General features: G+C 40.8%; 2 protein-coding genes across 6 annotated transcripts in view; one reads left to right on the top strand and one right to left on the bottom strand.

Moving 5' to 3' along the window:
* kifap3a (kinesin-associated protein 3a) overlaps positions 1–3,751 on the bottom strand; it is a 34,510-nt gene extending 30,759 nt beyond the window's left edge. The window contains exons 1-5 of one of the 5 annotated variants that reach the window (XM_047374617.1): positions 3,549–3,751; positions 1,774–1,905; positions 1,528–1,673; positions 1,353–1,411; positions 1,134–1,275 (exon numbers count right to left, since the gene is read on the bottom strand). In XM_047374617.1, coding sequence (XP_047230573.1) covers positions 1,134–1,275; positions 1,353–1,411; positions 1,528–1,673; positions 1,774–1,905; positions 3,549–3,598 — 529 coding nt within the window. In that variant the 5' untranslated portion in view covers positions 3,599–3,751. Of the gene's footprint in view, positions 1–225; positions 798–1,133; positions 1,276–1,352; positions 1,428–1,527; positions 1,674–1,773; positions 1,906–3,477 lie in introns of those variants that run through there. The other 4 variants (XM_047374618.1, XM_047374620.1, XM_047374621.1 and 1 more) reach the window with 4 other exon arrangements.
* Positions 3,752–13,204: 9,453 nt separating this feature from the next.
* The window catches only part of ntmt2 (N-terminal Xaa-Pro-Lys N-methyltransferase), a 19,269-nt gene continuing 14,621 nt past the window's right edge, over positions 13,205–17,852 (top strand). Inside the window, exon 1 of the mRNA XM_047374755.1 lies at positions 13,205–13,607. Within this exon, the coding sequence (XP_047230711.1) occupies positions 13,409–13,607 (199 nt within the window). The 5' untranslated portion in view covers positions 13,205–13,408. The remainder of the gene's footprint in view (positions 13,608–17,852) is intronic.

The raw sequence follows: 17,852 nt of genomic DNA on the forward strand, positions 1-17,852 counted from the left end.
AACACTTTTCTTTTATTGGTCGGATGAAATATGCTAATTTTGTGAGATAGGAATTTTGGGTTTTCATGAGCTGTATGCCAAAATCATCCGTATTAAGACAATAAAAGACCTGAAATATTTCAGTTAGTGTGCAATGAATCTATAATATATGACTGTTAAATTTTCATCATGACATTATGGAAAATAATGAACTTTATCACAATATGCTAATATTTTGAGAAGGACCTGTAGTGCTGGGGAATGCATTCAGGCTTGGAGGCTGCTGGGAATTTAGAGTCATGGGTGCTCCTGAATGTGAGGACGTTTGTTCCAGGAGTCATCTCCTGTTTCCACCCTGACCCTGGACATCTGGGTTCACATGGATGCTCGACTCTTGTCAACAGCGGTTCGGCTGATGGGGCCCGACAGACGCAGGGCGGGGATGGAGCTTTCTGGCAGAAACAAATGAAGCCGAGCCAGCTCATGGAGGCAGCGGAGGATGATGGCTCCAGGCTGTTGTAGGAGGAACCAGCTGGTTGTCACGCAATGGGAGAGGAGCTGGAGCTGAGCAGAGTTTTCTTTCCAATCTGAGGAGGAGTTTAGGAGGTGATAACATCCACTGGAGTATTACTGAGCAGTCTTCACCCAAATACGGCATCTGACTTTTCCAGGGACGCTGCTGGCTGAAAATCTAACCTCTGTTCTCCTGAGACGGTTGCAGAACAGACTTTTAATCACATTTCTGGGTCTTTCAAGCAGACCTAAGATTACAGATGGTGGGTTAATGTGGGGACTATCAGGTAGATCTGCTTCATTCAGTGTTGAACATCTGAACACATGTGACCTGACTGTGCATGAGGAACTGTAGCATTTATACCATGCTATTCTGGTTGTGTGAAGTTCAGCCTGTGTTGCCATGGCGAAGTGGTCAAGCTCAAGATGGCTCATTATGAGCCATTGAACTCACTCTGTGGTGCAAACGTCTGATGTGAAACAAAACTAGAACAAAGAACAGGAGAAATATAAAGATTTTAGCACAAATCCGAAGATCACGTTAGGAATATAAATGGAATATGAGCCGGACTGTGACTAAATAAACTAAATTCATTTATCATGATTGAAAACGTTTCCCTAAACAAACTGCAGGAAGCTACCGTGCTGCATGAGCTCCTCCAGGTTGTCTTTGTTGCGAGCCAGCTGGAAGATGAGCATGGCTCCTCGGATCTTCTCCTGGAGGTCTTCATACAGCAGCTCCACGTACTCATCGATGCTGCTGATGCTTGCCTCCTCGTCCAGCTGGAGGAGAATTTAACAGGTTTATCTCCGGGATGCAGCGCACACACATCGCTGAGGAGAACACAATCTGCTCCTACCTCCACTCCTGCATATAGTCTGAAGTCTCGAGGTGAGATGCTCTTCTTCTCCTGGTAGTCTGTTAAAGGAATGATCTACATCACCAAGGACAAATGAGGACCAACTACAGTTGACAGATAAATGGTTTCCACAAGCGCAGAAACGCTGAAAAGGAATTGAGAAGGTCTTTGGTACCATTTGTCTGTTTGCGGTTCTGCAGGTAGAAGAGCAGCTGCTCCACCTCGGGGAGTTTGGACTGATGGATCAGATGGCATTCCTCCACTACCTTCTGAGCCAGAGAGGATGTGTCTGTGTCGGCATTCAAGCTTTTCAGACGAATACTAAAACAGTCCAGAAGAGATGAAGAGTTGGTTTGACACGAGTTCTAAAAACCAGGATCATTTAAATTAAAATGCTCCACAGCAGAGTTTTTCTACTCACATTTTCTGACACTCTTTGCGTTCTCCAACCATTGGTTCTCCCATATCTCCCAGGATAGTTGCCTCCACCTCATACTGAACGATAAGAGCCTTCTCAGTTGGGTGCACATCCAGAGAGCATCCCTTCACTCTCCTGGAGGTAAAAAAAACCCCAGAAACAAACAGAAAATGGACTCAAGATACTGCTGGGTCACAGAATCTCCAAGTACCTCTGAAAAATTTGAATATTGTTAAAAAAGTTCAACACTGGAAACTCCTGGTGTCACAACCCAACTTTTAGTGTGAGAAAATTAGAATACTGTGAAAAAGTTTATTGGACACTTCTGGTGTCACAACCTAATCAACTTCAAACACCTCCAAAAGCTTCCTGAGCCTCCAAGTCACAGGTGTCAAACTCCAGTCCTCGAGGCCCAGTGTCCTGCAGCTTTCAGATGAGTCTCTGTCAATACACCTGAATCACATAATTAGGTCATTAGCAGGACTCTGGAGAACTTGGGTGCATCAGGAGATGATTCAGTCATTTGATTAAGGTGTGTTGGACTTGGGACACATCAAAACGTTGCAGGACACCAGCCCTCGAGGACTGGCGTTTGACAGCCCTGGTCTCGAGGAAAATGAGAGACACCAGAACCGACAATGCAAATGACCTGAAGGCTGCCATCAAAGCAACTTGGACTTCCTGACCTCCTCCATGATGAAGTAATTCATGCCAAAGGTGCCCAGACCAAGCATTGAGAGATGAACAGACTTTTCTGTTTAAAATATTATTTTTCTTAATCTGATGTTATACTCAAATTTTTTCAGACACTCAATTTTGTATACTTCCAGGATACTCTGTAGAACTTCCAGGGTTCTATTTAGACCCTTAACGTTCCTTCACCGGAACTCACATGGTACTTTTCTAAAGATCCCAGGACCCTGTAAGTCCAGGAGAGGGCTCGTGTTCGGATTTATTTTCTTCAATGTTTTCCAGAAATATATATTTACTATTTTTACCCATTTATGTTTCTGTATTTTTGCCATTGACCCCCAAAATCAAATATTTATAATTTTTTTGCACCATTAATTGCAATCCATACTATTAAAAGTATCCACGATTTTTTCATTTCATTTCATTTTTCAAAACTAAAAATCTCCATTCTTTGTCTTTGTCTTGTGTCATGATGTATGTTTGGATGGGTTGTACTGGAATTCTCATTTCCCCTCAGGGATCAATAAAGTATCTTTGAATTGAATTAAAAATCAACATAGAAATATCACACCTACATAACTTAAGTCCTCACAAAAAAGTGCTCATTGGTATTCTGAAATATTTTATCTGCTAAATGCCAGTTTCATTGAATCATACTCTCCCTATTTTATACATAATATTTTTTACTTTAATCTCAGCCCGAGTGTCAGTTTCTATTTTCATAAAACTGTTTAAATATATATGAAACAAAAACAGATATGCTAGACAGAAAATACTATATAAAATGTATGGGAGTTGTTAGATTTGCATAAAATCAGTGGAAATCAATAAAACATGACATTTTTGAAGGATTTAAGTTTAAAGAGGCAGGAAGGAAGATAACCGATTACACCTGCTGTTGCTATAGCAACATGTTTCAGCTAATTTATCTTTTGTCATGGACCAAAACAGGCTTTTACACGTAGAAAATATTTATTAAGAATAACATCTTATTGGGATGCTCAGTGACGGTACCAGAACAGAGCTGTCCCCGCCACCGGCGCCGTCTCTTTAACCGACCTCTAACGTCATGTTTCCGCTGTTACCTCTTCAGAAACCGCGGCTCTCCTGTCGGCTGACTCTCCATGTCAGACATCAAACCTCTGCCTCATGGAGGTGATCTTCCTCTGATTAATTTCACCTGGTGCTGATGATGATGATGCAGACGGGGGCGGATGTTGTTTGTCTGCTCAGCCTGTTGCCAGGGAGGCAATCAACGGAAACAAAGCAGGTGAACGCTGCTGCCCCCTGGCGGTATGGCTGTTACAAACACCAGCCTAGTCCCTGCGCCTCGAGATGTTTCCGCCCCCCCTTAAACTATGATTTATGACACTACATTCATAAAACAAATACGTTTGATAAAGTTGGAATAAAACTTGTCAGTCAGTTTTTATTCATATTTAGCACTGCAAAATATATTAGTGTTCAGCCCCACACAGTCATGTTCAAAAGAAAGTACACCCTAATTCAATCGTAAGGTTACTTTGTTTTAGGACATCATAAAAAGGATCAGGGCTCGTATTCACAAAGAATCCTAAGTTTTTTTAAATGTAGCTCATTCTCAGATAAATCTTCTAAATCTAAAATTTTCTTAGAATTTTCCCTGAGTAAGATAAGTTATTCACGGATCATCTCAGGTCTTCAGAGAGCTCCTAACGTGAAGAGATGTTCAGAGCAGTGAGGAGGACCTTTAGTGAACCTAAGAGTGTCTGAAGCAGAGAAGATGGAGGAAAGACAGAGAGAAAGGAGAGATCTTCTCCTCCAATGAACAACAGTGAATGAATAAAACGCTACCAGCTCCATGGTGCAGAGATCCACCTCCTAAACAGTCGAGTCAATGAGAACAGAAACTTCTAGAACAATCATATAATTATTAATATAGAGATAAGATTAACTTTATCATCCCTCTAGGAGGAAATGAAATAGTTTCAGCAGCAGGACAGGTTAAAGGTCAACCTCTAGGAAGGTGACATTATCAATAAATAATAGAAATACCGTAATAATAAATAACCATGAATAAAATGTGAATAAAATTACAAACAATATTGTACAGAATTGTTTAAATATTTACAGACTGTAAAATGCTTTCAAAAATACATTTGGGGAAAAATGGCAAAACTCAAAAAAATATATATACATAAATTTAAACTATCCAACAGTCCAATAATCTGAGCTCTATATCCAGAGCAGGAAGATGTAAATGAGGTGAATCTGCTGTATTGTTCATGATGATGTCAGCAGCCTCAGCCTAAAAGGTCATCTCCAACGCTCCCCGTCTGTGGAGAAGTTCTCTGGTGCTGCTATCTCCTCTCTAACTTCTGAATGCAGCAGGAACCAGAGCTGCTCAAATTCCAGGCTGATGCTGAAAGCAGAGGGAACGACGCATTGATCTACTGGGAATGTCTGTTGGTTCCCACCGTGATCCCAGAACCAAATCTACCTTTAACACTCCTCTCTTCTCCTCCACCAGCAGGCTCTGCTCCTCTGTTCACTTCGCTGATCTCCACCTTTTTTACTCCGTTTTGTTTTGTAAATAAGCTACGTTCACACATGTTGATTCTGTGTGACAATCAATTACATTTCTCTAAATTTTATCATCATGATTTCAGCATTTCTAAATCCAGTCTAAATTCTATCATCGGCTAATTTCTCTCCACTGATTACTGGGAGTGTATTTGTTTTTGTTTTTGTTTTTTGTCGGTTTTTTTGCAACAACCAATCATAGCTCTTAGAAGCAGCACCACACCTACCAACGGGGTCAACCCCACCTTCTCACTAAGATGGGAAGTTCTGTGGTCTCCTCACTCAGTGTTGCTCTCAGCAGTGAACTGAATCAGTCTTAAGCTGGGAGACATTGGCAGGAATGTTTAGGCTAAAATAGGAGCTCTCTGAGAGACTCTGAGGATCTTTGAGATTACAGGCCCAGGTCTTTACCAGGTTTTTATAATTATTTCAATTTAATATCAATAGTATAAAAACAACCAACAGATCCTATCCTCCACTGTCATTCATTATTAAATAAAGATGAAGCCAAAATGGAAAAGCTTTGAGAGAAAACAAGGTACACCTCATGATTCTGCAGCTTGTAGAACCACCTTGAGCAGTAAGTTTCTATCTGATTTGATCAGTCTCCCACATTGTTGTGGAGGAATTTAGGCCTTCTCTTCTCTCTATCGTTTGCAGACATTTGTCTCGGCTCAGCTCTCTGAAGGTCCCTCCACCGCATATCAGTTAGATTAAGGCTTTAACTAGACCATTGCAACACTTTGATTCATGTGTTATTTAGGTATTGTTTTGAAGCTTTGCTGCTGATGACCCAGTTTGGACCAAACATCAGCTGTCGGACAGATGGCCTCACATTGGACTCTTGACTACTCTGCTAAAAGAGGAGCTCATGTTTGAGCGAGTGACCTCAAGGTGCCCAGGTCATGTGGCTGTTGAACAAGCCCAAATTTTCAGCCCTCCACCACCATACTTTACAGTTGGTCGGAGGTGTTTGACTGTGTGTAATCTGTTGTGTTTTTGTACAAATGAGATTAGATTTAAATAATTTAAGTTCCTGGTAAAGATTTTATTATTTTTAGAATATCCTGATGTGTAAAACCTTAGAACTGACAGAGGGTGTACTTTCTTTTTACCATGACTGCATATCCCATCCAACATGGACGAAACAAAGTGAAAAGTCAAGCTTGTTTACTCCATATGATGAACAGTGATCAATTAACATGAATAGAACATGTAAACCTTGTTGAAACAAAAGACATTTTTCTCCTTTTATGCCTCTTTTCAATGGGATTTTGTCCTTTGAGGACTGTGGCTGTCCGCCGATTCCCCGCTAAGCAATAAAGAAAGAACATTTTCACAGTTGATCCTCTAGGCACAATGACTGTCTGTGCTACACCACAGAGATATCTGTGGAGACTTTTGGTGTGTTGGACGGTATGATTAATGCCATGAGGGATAGATGAAATTATTTTATTTTTAAAATTAAAGAAACAGGGTCGAACCTTTAAGGAGCAGAGGGTAAGATTTATAACAAGACAACAACGGGGATCTACCTGATTGCCCCTGAATGTGAAAGACAAACTGTTCTTGTTTTAGACTGAAAGACATCTGCAGAGATGAAGGATGCTCTGGCTGCAGAATGAAATCAGAAGGTGAACATCAGGGACACTGCAGCCCCTGACCTGGGTGAGGGATAAACTGGATCTGTGCTGGTGGTTGGAGGATCTTCCTGTGTGTAAAACCGAGGGTTCAATGAGTCAGTTCTTCTCCAGCATGGCCCATGCTGGGCTTTCTACTGCCCAACTTTTGTTTGATGGATTCAGTAAACACATGGCTGCCTAGACTCAAAAGAAATACGTCTAGTCTAACAGCTAACTTGGTATTTTCAAAAACTATGTCTAACATAGACTATCTATGTTAGACTCATGGTCTGCCCAATCGAGTTCCTCAGACAGACATTTTTTTTAACCTCATGTTAATTTGTTTGGGTCATTTTCACACTTTCACTTTAAAACAGGCCAAACCATCTGGACAATATCCTGGAGTTACAAGTGCTGCTCATTGAGGCAGTATTGCCAAGAAAACAAACCATGGGCCAACACCAAGTTCATGCAGACTCAAGGTATCTCTTTTTGCATTGGTGATCTAACAGTAAGGAGAAGCCAGTGAGACATCCAGTGTTTAACACCAGCTCCAACAAAAATGACTTTCCAAGAAAACAGCTCTGTTGTGAAAGTATCAACCATCTGGCCTAAAACTGTCCCCACTTAGAATAGAGTTAACCAGTAAAGCTCAAGTAAACTATGAACTGTGAGACCCTGAAATATCAACCAGTTTCATATCACCACTGACTGATAGCATGTCAAATAAAAAATAAAGACTTTGCACCAAAATAGACATCTTCAATATCAAGTAAATATGTTCATCTATCCATATGTAGAAGCCTAATGACGTCTGAAGGATTTTTTATTTGTCAGACAAGACAAATATTGATCTATTTGTTCTGAGGAGACAAGTTGAGACTTTTGAAACTGATAATACTCAAATTATTGAGCATGGTGGTGATAGCATTATGCTGTGGGGTTGTTTGGCTGCCTGTGGTACTGGTGGATTGCACAAAGAGGAGGGGATACAATATAAGTAGGACTTCCTCTAAACTCTTAAACTTTCATCTCAAATCAACTGCTAAATGGCTGAAACAGTCAGAGCATTCCAACAGAAGAATGATCCCAAATACATTTAAGGATGAAGTTAAGTCAGTTTATTTATTAAGCACATTTAAATTAATAAGAGCTGACCAAAGGGCATGTAGAATACCAAAAAACAGACGAATGACACCACAGATGGAAAACACAGCAATTTAGACAGATTTAAAAGCCAGTGAATAGAAACTGATTTTTAAACAAGTATTAAAAATAACGAATGTTGGAGAGGTGCAAGGGGCCAGGTGTCCTCCATGTTTCAAACTGGAACAAAATGAAGACATTATTCAGAAGACCTGAGTGATCCAGCTGCAGTGTTTATATTTAAAACATACCAGTAACAAGGTGCCAGTCCATTAAAAGATTTTAAAATCTTAAAATCAGTTCTAAAACATTGATTGTGAATAACAATACACTAAGAATGCAATATTTTAATTAAACAAATGGCCACATTTACTTGTAGGAAAATGATGTGGAAATCATTCTAGATCCATAACTTAAAAGGGGTTTTGCAGGTTTGCCGTATTAAAAGAAATACATCCAGTTTGAAAATTCTTTTGGGCTTGATTGAAGAAAAAAAGGGTATTTTCTCAGCATAAAAACAGGATTTGGGACACTCTTGTTTGCAAGTTTAATAAATTAATAAAAATGTAGATTTGTGCCAAAGTATGTTTGATTAAAACTGACTGGATAGGTGTGGTCCTATCTACTAAGAAATTAAAGTGAATGCCAAAACCTTGCTTATTAAAAGACAAATAGTTTTTGGCTAACCATTTTCCATTGTAAAAATATTTGAATTAATAATAATAATAAAAAATAAAGCATTATTGTAGCTGCATTATTACTTGTATAATTCTCGAAATGCAGTTGGGGGCCACACAAAATCAGTCTAGGGGCCCCAAATGGCCCCCAGGCCGCACTTTGGACATCCCTGCCTTAAATATTCAGAGGCCACATACTTCAGAGATCTCCTGTATGCAGCAGGGTTCAAAAGTCATTGGCTTTTGTTGCTAGGCAAACTTGTCATGTACTCTGATTTCTGATTTTACAAAGGTGGTTCCTCTGACCCATTTATATCAAATAAATGTGAAACCTGCAAAATCAAAAGTCAGGATCAAGCAAAATGAAATCAGTTTGCTTGAATCATTCAACAGTTGGTGCCATCATGATGAATAGACACTGCCAGGTGGGACTGATCCAGTAATATGGTAGATCTGCTATCCTGAAAGCATTTGCATGTCTCAGCACCAGTCAGATCTCCCTGTGGACAGCTGATGTCACTTGTCTAAATTGAGCCCTTGGGTGGTGATGAACATGGCAAAAAAAAATATTTGTGTGAAAGGTCAAAAATGCAGTTATTTCTAGTGCTGCAAGAACTTTTCTCAAGCAGATCTCCAGCCATTTTGGTTTAAGATTGTTGCCTTTAAAGGCCAGGCAGACTAGCACCAACAGATAAACTGCAAACATAAACTGCAGAAAAATACCCAAAAATATCTTCAGTCCATTTTTATAAAGAACCTTTTGCTACAAAGCCCCAGTGAAGGTACTTATATTGATGCTCTTGCTAATCTACTCCACCCAAATTGAGAAGATGAGTGAACATCAATGATGTTGCAGAATCAGAGTAAAACCGTGTTTTAAATGTTTAAAAACCTTCCAAAAACACAGGTTTATTTTTGATGCATTTTCCCTAAACTGCTATTTCTTTACCAGTTTCACAAACTGCAATAATTCATTCATGATTTTGGGACAAAGTCTTACAACAATTAACATACAATAATACATTTTGTTCTGTCTGCACTTCTGTGTTAAACTGGGACGGTATAAGATGCAAGCAGAGTTTGAGGTGATGAATTAGTTTTATAGTGTCTTTTCCAAATTTCGTTGATTATTCAATAGAATAAAAGTGCACACAGTTTGTTCGGCGCATATTCTGTGTCTTCTGTGTTATAAGTTTGATAAAAAACATTCAACACAAATATCAGTTCAACAATGTATAGAAAGCCAGTGCTGGCATTAACGCTTTTCATAAAGTCAGACTTTCTAGGGAAAAATTATGAAAACTCCTTTTTTATATTTACACAGAGAAACATGAGCAATTAAAGAGCGAGCCGAGGACACAGCCCTGAGGTCCAGTCCTATTACTTACAGGGGTTGGACAATGAAACTGAAACACCTGGTGTTAGACCACAATAATTTACAGGTCCTTCTCAAAATATTAGCATATTGTGATAAAGTTATTATTTTCCATAATGTCATGATGAAAATTTAACATTCATATATTTTAGATTCATTGCACACTAACTGAAATATTTCAGGTCTTTTATTGTCTTAATACGGATGATTGTGGCATACAGCTCATGAAAACCCAAAATTCCTATCTCACAAAATTAGCATATTTCATCCGACCAATAAAAGAAAAGTGTTTTTAATACAAAAAACGTCAACCTTCAAATAATCATGTACAGTTATGCACTCAATACTTGGTCGGGAATCCTTTGGCAGAAATGACTGCTTCAATGCGGCGTGGCATGGAGGCAATCAGTCTGTGGCACTGCTGAGGTCTTATGGAGGCCCAGGATGCTTCGATAGCGGCCTTTAGCTCATCCAGAGTGTTGGGTCTTGAGTCTCTCAACGTTCTCTTCACAATATCCCACAGATTCTCTATGGGGTTCAGGTCAGGAGAGTTGGCAGGCCAATTGAGCACAGTGATACCATGGTCACTAAACCATTTACCAGTGGTTTTGGCACTGTGAGCAGGTGCCAGGTCGTGCGGAAAAATGAAATCTTCATCTCCATAAAGCTTTTCAGCAGATGGAAGCATGAAGTGCTCCAAAATCTCCTGATAGCTAGCTGCATTGACCCTGCCCTTGATAAAACACAGTGGACCAACACCAGCAGCTGACACGGCACCCCAGACCATCACTGACTGTGGGTACTTGACACTGGACTTCTGGCATTTTGGCATTTCCTTCTCCCCAGTCTTCCTCCAGACTCTGGCACCTTGATTTCCGAATGACATGCAGAATTTGCTTTCATCCGAAAAAAGTACTTTGGACCACTGAGCAACAGTCCAGTGCTGCTTCTCTGTAGCCCAGGTCAGGCGCTTCTGCCACTGTTTCTGGTTCAAAAGTGGCTTGACCTGGGGAATGCGGCACCTGTAGCCCATTTCCTGCACACGCCTGTGCACGGTGGCTCTGGATGTTTCTACTCCACACTCAGTCCACTGCTTCCGCAGGTCCCCCAAGGTCTGGAATCGGCCCTTCTCCACAATCTTCCTCAGGGTCCGGTCACCTCTTCTTGTTGTGCAGCGTTTTCTGCCACACTTTTTCCTTCCCACAGACTTCCCACTGAGGTGCCTTGATACAGCACTCTGGGAACAGCCTATTCGTTCAGAAATGTCTTTCTGTGTCTTACCCTCTTGCTTGAGGGTGTCAATAGTGGCCTTCTGGACAGCAGTCAGGTCGGCAGTCTTATCCATGATTGGGGTTTTGAGTGATGAACCAGGCTGGGAGTTTTAAAGGCCTCAGGAATCTTTTGCAGGTGTTTAGAGTTAACTCGTTGATTCAGATTATTAGGTTCATAGCTCGTTTAGAGACCCTTTTAATGATATGCTAATTTTGTGAGATAGGAATTTTGGGTTTTCATGAGCTGTATGCCAAAATCATCCGTATTAAGACAATAAAAGACCTGAAATATTTCAGTTAGTGTGCAATGAATCTAAAATATATGAATGTTAAATTTTCATCATGACATTATGGAAAATAATGAACTTTATCACAATATGCTAATATTTTGAGAAGGACCTGTATTAGTATGGTGTAGGGCCTCCTTTTGCGGCCAATACAGCGTCAACTCGTCTTGGGAATGACATATACAAGTCCTGCACAGTGGTCAGAGGGATTTTAAGCCATTCTTCTTGCAGGATAGTGGCCAGGTCACTACGTGATACTGGTGGAGGAAAACGTTTCCTGACTCGCTCCTCCAAAACACCCCAAAGTGGCTCAATAATATTTAGATCTGGTGACTGTGCAGGCCATAGGAGATGTTCAACTTCACTTTCATGTTCATCAAACCAATCTTTCACCAGTCTTGCTGTGTGTATTGGTGCATTGTCATCCTGATACACGGCACCGCCTTCAGGATACAATGTTTGAACCATTGGATGCACATGGTCCTCAAGAATGGTTCGGTAGTCCTTGGCAGTGACGCGCCCATCTAGCACAAGTATTGGGCCAAGGGAATGCCATGATATAGCAGCCCAAACCATCACTGATCCACCCCCATGCTTCACTCTGGGCATGCAACAGTCTGGGTGGTACGCTTCTTTGGGGCTTCTCCACACCGTAACTCTCCCGGATGTGGGGAAAACAGTAAAGGTGGACTCATCAGAGAACAATACATGTTTCACATTGTCCACAGCCCAAGATTTGCGCTCCTTGCACCATTGAAACCAACGTTTGGCATTGGCATGAGTGACCAAAGGTTTGGCTATAGCAGCCCGGCCGTGTATATTGACCCTGTGGAGCTCCCGACGGACAGTTCTGGTGGAAACAGGAGAGTTGAGGTGCACATTTAATTCTACCGTGATTTGGGCAGCCGTGGTTTTATGTTTTTTGGATAAAATCCGGGTTAGCACCCGAACATCCCTTTCAGACAGCTTCCTCTTGCGTCCACAGTTAATCCTGTTGGATGTGGTTCGTCCTTCTTGGTGGTATGCTGACATTACCCTGGATACCGTGGCTCTTGATACATCACAAAGACTTGCTGTCTTGGTCACAGATGCGCCAGCAAGACGTGCACCAACAATTTGTCCTCTTTGAACTCTGGTATGTCACCCATAATGTTGTGTGCATTTCAATATTTTGAGCAAAACTGTGCTCTTACCCTGCTAATTGAACCTTCACACTCTGCTCTTACTGGTGCAATGTGCAATCAATGAAGACTGGCTACCAGGCTGGTCCAATTTAGCCATGAATCCTCCCACACTAAAATTACAGGTGTTTCAGTTTCATTGTCCAACCCCTGTACTAGCTCAGCATGGTGGACAGTTTGTACCTGAGAGGTGAGGTTAAAAATCTTGACATATTCAGGGCATTCTGTAAGTGTTCCAGCCTAAAACATCAAAACTCGTGCTAAATTCCCACAGTTTGCACAGCACAGATCATGCATTTCAATTCTTGTTCATCTAAAAGGTTTCTCAGTGGAACCAGAACATCTCATTCTATACTATTAACCTACAGGAAAAAGCATGAAGGAACTAGAATGACTTGAGAGACGTCATGGCTGCTGTTTGGAGCTGTGTGTAAACAGACAACGTTAAGCTAAAGTCCATGGTGAAGTCATGGCTGTCAGAGTTTGAGGTCAACCTGCTGGATATGTGGGAATTTCAACCCTTTAAACCCTGGAGTGACGTGTGTTTCTGCATGCTCATTGGTCAGGAGAGGTTTTATACTCAAGGCATCTGCCTTTAAACCTCCCACCCTCCCAGCAGGTGATGTGTAAATCTAGAGGGATGTCCAGAGTGAAAAAGATCTCTGCTGATCACTGAACACCAGCACAGGCGTGTTGATCACTCAGCCAGACAGATATAGCAGCCACTGGAGAATCAGTGTTTCAGACACGAGCTGCAGACACTAAAGCTTTAGTCTCCTTCACATTCACACAGTTTCTGGAGACCAGGACCTAAAGAAAATAACATGGAGATTACACTTGAAAATGAAAACAACAACTCTTCACCAAACTTGGAGTTCAAAGGGGCTCACCAGGCGTTCAGGGACCGCTGGAAGGAGACAGATGACACCATGTGTCGCCACAGCATGTCCTTCCACCTGCACCACAAGCTCCAGAGCGACTTCTTTGCCAGCTACCTGTACCTGCTGGAGAAGACTCCTCTGGGTAAGAGGCACCGCTCGCTGGTTGGATCATTGTCTTCCTTTAATCCTTAGAGATCCACCCAATGTTTAGGGAAACCTGCACATTTATTAGGATGTAGGAATCTCCTCTAACTCACTTCCATATCTATGAGATCATTTTCTCTGAACAAACCTTAAACGTTCCAAGAACCACCTGAGTCAGAATCAACTTTATTGGCCAAGTTTGTGTGCACAAACACGAAATTTGACTTTAGTTTCCATTGCTCACATCCAGGGTGAAAGTGAGCCGGTACGGTCCGGTACTGCGTACCACTAAAAGATTCAGCGCCGGTACGCAGTACCGGGAAGAGGAAAGAACGGCTGTCTGCTATGAAGCCGTCATCCAGAACCAGTTATGTCTGCAAGAATTCACGAGCACACAAAGATCAGATCCGCTACCAATAGGTAGTCTACAACACGACTTAATCTGTTTATAAATAAAGTTATTTTCCCCTCATTCCAGATAGTTTCTGAACTGTTCTGCTTTGCTGGAACCTCAATGTTCTTGCTTTGCTTCTCTCCTCTCGGAGCTCGAGGTTTTTATGAACGGCCAGCGTTTAAAACGAGCACCGCTACGTTTAATGTCTGTCTGCTCGATGCTAAATACCCCAGTTAAAAGAACAGGGAGAGAAACTAGTTGTGTTTCATGTTATTTTCCTGAATTACAACAATACAGTACAGCTCGAAAACACCGCTTATGACCAGAGATTTTATACACTACACGAGAGCGCATGCGCGCTTACCTCCGAAACAGAACGGTTGCCAAGGAAATCGGTGCGTTTGATTTGATGGACTGGGAGATTTTACACAGGTGGTGCACAGACATAAAAAACCGCCGCTTGCATTAGGACAGGATGAACTACAAATCACTTAGCATCTACAGACTTTTAAATAAAATCACGAAAACAACCGAACTGTCAAATGTTTTATATAAATGAAATCAAAATTTGACCACAATGCAGAGAACAATAACTTCTTTGTTCAAAAGAAAAGACGGAAACTGAAGAAAGGTCATGCGTCAGAATATGGTTTATCATTGTTTCATACATGGACGTTCTTTAACAATTGAAATATATATATATCTATATATATATATATATATAGATATATATATATGTATATAAATACGGTATATGTATATATATATATATATATTCATATACGGTATATATATACGGTGGAATTAATCCACCGTATATATATATTCTACATTGTCAAGTGATTGATTCTAATTTCTGCCTTATACAGACAGCCTTCAGTAAAGTAAAATATTGATACAATTTAATTAGTTTGAGTTTGGACTTTGCTGAGAGAGAGAGATCTTGAGGGGGCACCAATGAAAGTAATAATTAACACACACACACACACACGCACACATATATATATATATATGTATATATATGAGCGTGCATATATGCCCCCAGTGCCTCCCCAGCCCCCCCTCTAGCTCCGCCCCTAAGTACCAGCAAGAATTTAAAACTACTTTCACCCCTGCTCACATCATATATCAACATTAATCCAAACAACATGGAACACTGCAGAGAAGTTTCACAGTAACCTTTATGAAATATTTAAGTCTGACCGGGTCGATGAAATGCAAACTCTTTATTGGTTTCAGTAGTTTTACAGAAGGAGAGAATTAATCCACCGTAAGAAAAATAAATATCTGAATATGAGAAGCTCCTGGCTAAGAAGACCTGAAGACCTTACTCTCATGAAAGATATTTCTACCCATTACTTGTTTTTCTAACCAACTCAGCTGTTATAAATATTTTAAAATTAGTCTAAAATGAGATGTTAAACAACTTATTCAAAGAATAAGTACCAGTTTGGAGTACCAGTTTATTCAGCGTTCTGATATTCTGATGGTGGTTCAGATGACTGAACCACCTCAACAGGCAGAAGCAGAAGCTGTACTCTGAGCTCTTCCTAGATGATGGAGCTCCTCATCGGATCTCTAAGGTGGAGCCCTATAGAGGCAGCTAATTTCAGCTGCTTGTATTCAGGATTTGATTTCCTTGATCATGATTCACATCTCATGATCACAGGTGAGGATTGGAACCAAGATGGAGCTGGTAACCAAGAATGTCTGTAGCTGAAAACCATCCTTCCCAGCAAGAATCTCATCTCAACCATTTCACAGTGTGAGCCACTCCGTTTTAGGGTGGAAAATGTCATAGCGTGGTTTGCGGACGGACAAAAGTGCAGACAAGAGCTGGGCAGCAACATGTTGTAAAAGGTTTTCAGCTTTATTTCCAGAGGTTATCAAAGAAACCAAACAAGGCACTGCAGATACAAACAAAGTCCTGATCCAAACACTTACAAGATCAGTTCTGCAGGAACATGGAAAAACTCAGCACAAATACGTGGGTAGAAAACAGGGTATGACAAACACAAGGAACCAGCAACAAACAATGACACAAAACCAACTAATATACTGAGGGATAACAAAGGGCAGGTAATCAGAGAAAACAGGGAACAGGTGTGACAAGGAGGCAGGGAGGTAGAAGGAACAGGTGAAACAAATATAAAGACTGAGGATGGACAAAGTAACTAATAAACAGAAACACAGACCAAGCAAACCTATAGACAAAGATAAATAATCAAATGGGGAAAAAGAAAACTAGAATAATCATGACTAAAGTAAACAGAGAAACTAGAGGGAACATAGGAACAACAATAATAACCTGAGAACAAAGAACCCATAAAGAAAACCGGAATACAAACCTAACCACACTGACTGAAATAACTGGAAAGGAAACAGAAAAATAAACTAGTAAACAAGAAGAGTGCAAAGGAACAAATAATAAAACACAATTAAACACAAAGATACTAAAGAGAAATAAAACTAGAGAATCCAGGGAAGACCAAGAACTATAATAATTACAATAATAATAATAATAAACCATACAAAGTAATAAGAAAACAACCATAAAAGAACTTAAATAGTAAACACTAGGAGGCAGAAGAGGGAGAAAAGAAAACATTATGCAAAAACCAAAATAGAAAAATCTAAGCAAAAGGTAAACAAACACAAAGCCACAAACAGAGTCCAAAAATGTCACTCCGTGACAGAAGACACAACCACAGCATCTGAAAAGATGAAAAGATCAGATCCTGAGGTTCCTAAGCCAGACACTCTCTTCTCCACAGCTATGACTTCAAGTCCTGTCCATAAACACCACAAACAGGATCAGAGGCACAGAGCAGTCCTGGTTGAGTCTGACCCAAACTGGACATCTTAATTTAATGAAAGAAACACTGGATCACTCGTAAAAGCAACACTAGCACCTTTTATTCCTGCTACAATCCCATCCAAATACTCTTTAAATGCCTTGGGAGAAGGTGATAAGCTCACATGGACTGGACAATCAAAGTCCTATCAGCCCTCAGCAAGGCAGTCCACTGTTCCCAGGCAAAAGCCACACTGATCCTCTTGAATTAAACGTTCGACAGCTGGTTGGAGCAGCCTTCCTAACACCCTAGAGTCAATGTCAAGGTAATGATGAGAGATCCGATCTCCTGAAGGTTGAAATACGCTCTCTGATCCCTCGTGATTGCCTTACAGCACTAAATCTATAATTGATCATCAGCTCTGGAGTGAACTGTCAGCTACAAATAAATTAATACCTCAGGACCCAGAAAAACGAACAGAAACAAAACAGCAAATCCTCCATACCAACAAGCCTCCAACCTACAACACAACTGCTTAAGTCAAGGTCTTCTCTCTTTAGAGAATCCACTTATCGATCATCAGACCACGAGCTGCAGAAACAGGAGATCTCGACCCGTAGGTGATCCCGCACAAAGACGCCTCGGTCACTGACCACAGACCTAGTGTGAGGCCCATTAATGGCTTGGCATGACAAGCATGAAAGCCATAACTCATGTCAGTCAGTGCTAAACATGACCGGATCAGTAACCCGGTTAGGGTATTTACAGCTAAATGAAACATTTTCTCCTTCATTTGTTTATTATGAAGCAAATATCTCTGAATTAACTGGCCTAACCAAAGCTTATACTGTAAGAAATTCACATTGATATTTCCCATCATTGACTAAATGCCTTATTCTATTACACAGAAGCTTAAAGGTCAGCATTTAATGAGCTGCTCCACTTTGAAGGTGGGAGATAGATGGAGATGGTGGTTCTGGAGTGCCACTTCCTTGGCAGACGTGTGTGGCATCATGTTGTCATCTCCTCATCGTTGTCCTGCTCGAACTTTCTA

The sequence above is a fragment of the Girardinichthys multiradiatus genome, chromosome 9, assembly GCF_021462225.1.
Source record: "Girardinichthys multiradiatus isolate DD_20200921_A chromosome 9, DD_fGirMul_XY1, whole genome shotgun sequence".
Classification (NCBI taxonomy): domain Eukaryota; kingdom Metazoa; phylum Chordata; class Actinopteri; order Cyprinodontiformes; family Goodeidae; genus Girardinichthys; species Girardinichthys multiradiatus.